The sequence below is a fragment of the Macaca mulatta genome, chromosome 1, assembly GCF_049350105.2.
Source record: "Macaca mulatta isolate MMU2019108-1 chromosome 1, T2T-MMU8v2.0, whole genome shotgun sequence".
Classification (NCBI taxonomy): Eukaryota; Metazoa; Chordata; class Mammalia; order Primates; family Cercopithecidae; genus Macaca; species Macaca mulatta.
Genome location: NC_133406.1, coordinates 197,593,929 through 197,600,492, shown reverse-complemented (window position 1 = coordinate 197,600,492; position 6,564 = coordinate 197,593,929). Strand labels below are relative to the sequence as shown.

At 39.3% G+C, this 6,564-nt stretch overlaps 1 protein-coding gene across 1 annotated transcript; it reads right to left on the bottom strand.

The window, feature by feature from the left end:
• Positions 1-607: 607 nt before the first annotated feature.
• LOC723058 (putative olfactory receptor 2B3) lies at positions 608-1,552 on the bottom strand. Its single transcript, XM_001119124.3, has one exon. It carries the CDS (start codon positions 1,550-1,552, stop codon positions 608-610), a length of 945 nt encoding a protein of 314 aa, XP_001119124.3.
• Positions 1,553-6,564: the final 5,012 nt, after the last annotated feature.

Genomic DNA, 6,564 nt, shown 5'->3' with positions numbered 1-6,564 from the left:
TAATCACTATGATATGATTTGGGTAATGTTTTATGTGTGTACCCAGAGACCCCTCAAGATACCTCTTCACCCCCGCAGGAGCTCACCTCTCCAACAACCAGATGGATTAGGCAGCCTGGGACTCACATTCCCGTGGAAAATGCTATATGGACAATGGCCAATCCATGAACCCTATTCCTGGGGTCACTTTTCCTTTCTCCTATGTTTCTTTAGATCTGTTTATGGTTTTGTTTGAGATAAAAATAAGGTCACTGATCTGGAGTCCTGGGAGCCATCTTATCACAGCCATCTTGAGTTTATTTAATATGTCACATCCTTGTACACTCAGTCACCCCATCAGCAAACGTTGATGACGCTTTGTGCCGGACCCTTTGCTGAGCCCTGGGAAAATGAATCAAAAGTACATTCTACTTGGCACTCTGTCTACAGTTGGGTCTTTTGATGGTTGAGGCTAGCCCAGATGCTGGAGCCATCAGCAAGTCTACACCAGCTACTTAGCTTTACATATCATCAGCCTTAACCATCGGTCAATGGTTCCTGCCTGGGTAACATGGCCACAGATCCTGTGATTTCAGATCTGGTTGTGGCCTTCTATGCTCCAGTAGTCTCACTCAGGGACCCTGCCCCAGCCTGTTACTTTGAGGAAAGCCTTTTTCACATCTTTGTTTCTGAGGCTGTAGATTATGGGGTTGAGAAAGGCAGAGATGACATTGTAGAACAGAGCCAGTATCTTGTCCCTCTCTGGGGAGGCACTGGCCCCAGGGTTCATGTACATAAACATGGCTGGTCCACAGAACATGGTGATCACAGTGATGTGGGATGCACAGGTGAAGAAGGCCTTGAGTCGACCCTGGGCTGAGCGGATTTTCAAGATAGTGGCAAAGATGCAGACATAAGAGAACAGAATGAAGGAAAGAGGTACCAGGAGAAGGATGAAGCCCAGGATGAAATCTACTTGGTCATTGAGGGATGTGTCTGCACAGGTTAGCTTCAGAACAGCAGGGACCTCACAGAAAAAGTGGTTGATCTCATTGGGACCACAGTAGGGCAGGCACATGGTGAAGACAGTATAGACTAGGGAACAGCTGACACCCCACAGTCCACAAAAGACTATCATTGCTCCACATAGCCATGGACTCATAATAACCTTGTATCTGAGTGGGTAGCAGATGGCCACATATCTATCATAAGCCATGACAGAGAACAGCCAGCCTTCAGTGATTCCCAAAACCAAGAAGATGTACATCTGGGACACACATCCAACATAGGAGATAATTTTCTTCTGGCAGACCAGATGCACCAACATCTGGGGCACAGTAGTGGTAACGTAGCTCATGTCCAGCATGGAAAGGGCACTAAGGAGGAAGTACATGGGTGTGTGGAGGTGGGAGTCAAGGTGGATCAAGATGACAATGAGCCCATTGCCCACAAGTGTAGAGAGGTAGAGGAAGAGAAAGATGTTGAAGAGGATTGCATTAATTCGGGAATCCCTGGAGAAACCCAGAAGGATGAACTCAGACACGAAGCTGTGGTTATCCCAGAAGTCTTCCATTCTCCTTCAGCTGCAGAAAGAGAAATGGAGCTACTAGTGGTCCAGTTTAGACCACTGCACTACATGCCTGTAGTCCCAGCTACTCAGGGGGCTGAGGCAGGAGAATCATTTGAACCCAGGAGGCAGAGGTTGCAGTGAGCCGAGATCGTGCCACTGCACTCCAGCCTGGGTGACAGAGCAAGACTTCATCTCAAAAAATAATAATAATAATAATAGAAAGAAGGTGGGGAGAGGCAAGTGAGGATTCTCTTTTGCTATTTTAAATGAACAAAAGAGCATTGATATTTTATGGATATTGCAAAGGCACTTTATTGATATTTTATGGATATTGCAAAGGCACTTTATTGATATTTTATGGATATTGCAAAGGCACTTGATAAATCTTAGGACACATTTCATTTGATAAAATTTGACTTCCATTAAAAAAGACCTTTTGGTATTTTGAAGTTTAGCAACTCTGAAAAACCTGAGAAAGTAACAAAGATTTGGATGTGGTTCTCTTTCCAGTGCCTTCCTCATACAGGCTTTCACAGATCCTTGGTCACCTCGCTGTATTAGTTGCCAGGGCTGTCATCAAAGTAGCACAAATAGAGGGGCTTAAAACAACAGAAATTTATTCTCTCGGTTTCAGGAGGCTAGAAGTCTGAATTCAAAGTGTCAGCAGGGTCATGATCCCTCTGAAACTATGTGAACATATGTTTTCATTTATTTTGGGTATATACCTAGGAGTGGAATTGCTAGGTCATAGGGTAATTCTGTGTTCAACTTTTTGAGGAGTTGCCAATTGTTTTCCAAGTGGCTGCACCATTTTACATTCCCATCGGCAATGTATGAGCATTTTAATTTCTCCACATCCTTGCCAGAACTTCTTGTTGTCCATCTTTTTGATGATAGTCATTCTAGTAGTTATCATGTGGCATCTCATTATAGTTTTGATTTGCATTGTTCTGAAGGCTAATGATATGGAATACTTTTCATGATATGGAACACACTGCTTACTGACCATTTGTTTCTTTGGCTTAGAGAAGTGGCTATTCAAATCCTTTGCCCGTTTTTAAACTGAATTATCTTTTTATTATTGAGTAATGAGTTGTTCACGTATTCTGTTAGTTGATGCAAAAGCAAAAGCAATTGTCATTACTTTTAATGGCAAAACCCACAATTACTAATAGATACTAGACCCTTATCAGATATATGATTTCTAACATTCTCTCTCATTCTTTGGGTCATCTTTTCACGTTTTTAATAGTGTCCTTAAAAACACAAAAGTATTCTAATTTTGATAGAGTCCAACTTATCTTTTTCTTTAGTTGTTTTTGGTTTAAGTGTTGTATCTAAGGGTTTATTTATAGACTTTCAATTATATTCTATTGATCTCCCTGAATTATTTTTGCAACTCCGCCATAGACATATGTGTTTTTTTTCTGGGCTCACAATTCTATTTTGTTTATCTACATGTCTATGCTTGTACCAGTATCACGTAGTCTTGATTCATCTAGCTTTGTAGCAAGTTTTGAAATTGGTAAGAGTGAGCTCTCTTAACTTTGCTCTTCTTCAAGATTGTGTTGTCTATTTTGGATCTCTTGAATTATGTAAATTTTAGAAACAGCTTGTCAATTTCTTTCAAAAAGGTAACGAGTTTTCACAGGGATGTGTTAAATCTGTAGCTTTTTGGGGAGAATATTGCCATATTAACAATATTAAGTCTCCTGATTGATGGACATGAGCTGTCTTTCTGTTCTTTTAGGTTATCTTTAATGTCTGTCAATGATGTTTAGTAGTTTTCAGTGTCCAAGTCCTGTGCTGCTTTTGTTATTTTTTCCTAGATATTTTATTATTTTTGATGCTATTAGAGTAGATGGACTTGTTTTCCTAATATCATTTTGAATTTTTCTTTGCTAGTATATAGAACTACAACTGATATTTGTATATTGATCTTATATTCTGAAACCTTGCTGAACTTATTAGTTCTAACAGTTGTTGTGAGTACAAATTCTGTAGAATTTCTATATATGGCAAACAGAAATCTTCCATTTCGAATCTGGGTGCCTTAAAAATTTTTTTTCTTACATAATTGCCCTGACTAGAACCTCCAGTACAATGTTTAATAGCAGTAGTGAGAGTGGACATTCTTATCTTACTACAGGTCTTAGAAGGAAAGCTTTCAATCTTTCACCAATAACTATGATGTTAGCTGCAAGTTTTTTATACAAGCCCTTTATTAGGTTAAAGAAGTTCATTTTTAGTCCTAAATTATTGAATGCTTTTAATGAAAGAGTGTTGGATTACGTGAAATGGTTTCTCTGTATCCTCTGCCAGGATTATCAGGCTTTTTGCCTTTTATTCCATTAACATGGTATTTATATTGATGAATGTTTTAGATGTTGAATCAACCTTCCATTCCTTGGATGAATCACAGTTAGTCATGGCATATGACTTTACGTGTTGCTAGATTCAGTGTTCTAGAATTTGTTAAGGATTTTTGTGTCTATGCTTATAAGAGATACAAGTCTATAGTTTTCTTGTGATGTGTTAGTGTGATTTTGGTATGAGAGTAACATTGGCCTTATAGAATGAATTGAGAAGCACTGCCTTCTCCTCCTCCTTCTTATTCCTCTTCATCTTTTTCTTCTTGCTTTTCATCTTCTTTTTTCCTCCTCCTCCTTCTTCTCCTCCTCCCCCTCACGCTCCTCCTCCTCCCCTCTTCTTCCTCCTCCTCCTCCCCCTCCCCCTCCTCTTCCTCTTCCCCCTCCTCCTGTTCCTCCTCCCCCTCCTCCTCCTGTTCCGCCACCTCCTCCTCCCCTCTTCTTCCTCCTCCCCTCCTCCCCCTCCTGTTCTTCCTCCCCCTCCTCCTCCCCCTCCTCCCCCTCCTCCTCCTGTTCCTCCTCCCCCTCCTCCTTCTCTTCCTCCTCCTTCTCTTCCTCCTCCTTCTCATCTTCCTCCTCCTCTCGCTCCTCCTCCTCCTCCTCCTCCTCCTTCTTCTTCTTCTTCTTCTTCTTCTTCTTCTTCTTCTTCCTCCTCCTCTTCTTCTTCTTCTTCTTCTTCTTCTTCTTTCAGAAAGTTTGAAAGGATTGGCATTGATTCTTTAAACTTTTGATAGAATTCACCAGTAAAGCCATCCGTTCACAGGCTTTTATTTTGGGAAATTTATAAATTACTGATTAAATCTCTTTACCTGCATAGGTCTATGAGAATCTTCTATTTTTAAAGTCAATTCTGATCATTTACATCTTTCTAGAAATGTGCCTATGTCTTCTAGATTAATTTGTTGGCATACAGTTGTTTATAGTATCTCCTTATATTCCTTTTTATTTTGTAAGGTCCATATCAATGCCCTCTCTTTCACTTTGGATTTTAGTATGTTAAGCCTTTTCTTTTCCTGGTCAGTCTAGCTAAAGGTTTGTCAATTTTGTTGATATTTTAAAATAATCAACTTTTGGTTTTGTTTATTTTCTCAATTTTTTTCTATCTCCTATTTTATTTATTTCCACTAAATCTTTATTTCTCCTTTCTGCTTGCTTTCAGTTTAGTTTGCTTTTCTACCTTTCTAAAAGTGAAAGATTAGGTTATTAACTTGAGATCTTTCTTCTGTTTTAATATAGGCATTTAGAGATACAAATTTCCCATTAAGCACTGGTATCCCATAAGTTTTGGTGTGTTACATTGCTACATTAACTCCAGGAGTGTTTATGTGGATTTTTTGTGTGTTTGTTTTTGTTTTTATGTTGATGATTAGGTTAGCTGCAAACAAATAGAAACAGTTTTACTTCTTCCTTTTCAATCTCTTTTCTTGCCTTATTACACTAGCTAGAATTTCCAGTACTGTTTTGAATAAAGGTCAATGAGAGCAAACATCTTTGTCTTCGTACTGATTTAGGGGGAGAGTATTTAGTCTTTCATCACAATGTGTGAGTTTGCTGGAAATTTTTGTAGATGGTCTTTATCAGAGTGAGGAAGTTTCTTTCCATATCCAGTTTACAGAGTTTTTGTGTGTGTGTTTATCATGAATGAGAGAATGGACAGTCCAAGCCACAAGCATTTGAAATAGCCTTATGCAAATATATTTGAATGGCAAGTTAGCAGCTCTTTTTTTCAAAGGGACTGAAGGACAAGATGTGTACTGGACCATAGAAGATCTCTTCCAGTCTGATATTCTGTTTGTTTCTGAGGCCAGAGTTAGGTGCCGAGAGTTCATGGGGATGCAAAAGCTTTCATCTGACCTAAGCATAGTTAGAAAACATTTTGAAGAAGAGACCTATATGAAGCATTTATGAATGAGTGAGGAGACAGCTGGGAAGTGGGAGGAGAGAGCATTCCATGTGGAATGGCCTATGCAAAGACCTAAACAGTCAGGACTGGCTGGAGTAGAACGATCATGTTGGGAGGTGGGAAAATTAGGTGGGTCTGCTGTGGATTTCTACGGCTCTGAGAGCTCTAAGAAGGAAGCCCCATTAGTTCTAGCAAATGATTCTCATATGCCCCCGCTAATGACCCTAGGGCAATTTTCTTAACAAGCCCTCAAGAAACACAATTAGCATGCCTTGCTGACAATTCTGTCTTCAGAAAATCAAGACTCTTTATACCCTAGGGCTTGTCTCCTTAGAGGCTGTGGTGTTCAGGTGGGAAACTCTGGCACTGGAGACTCTTCCCTTCTCAAAATTACACATCACTCTTATAACTTGTATTCCTCTAATGCTTGGGGAATGCTAAGAATTCTCTAGGCTGGCAATTTTCCTGAATTTATCTTCTGAAGAAAGTTGTTAATGAACAAAGTATACTCTTAGGATTTATTCATCTTTTAGGTTTTCTTCAAGTTCAGACAATTCTGGGTTTTCAGATAAAACTTCTTTCAAAGCAGTTAAAAACAACTGGAATGTTTAAAAAATAGAATCCTATCAGAAAAACACGTAAAGACTAACTAATTTAAAAGGTTCATCCTGTGTCACCTTTTGCAAAGCAATTTAATATTTATCTGAAACTGGAGCTAAAGAAATTTGATTTGCTTTAATAGC

Coding starts and splice junctions, on each gene's coding strand:
- LOC723058 (XM_001119124.3), bottom strand. CDS start 1,552: ATGGAAGACTTCTGGGATAACCACAGCTTCGTGTCTGAGTTCATCCTT.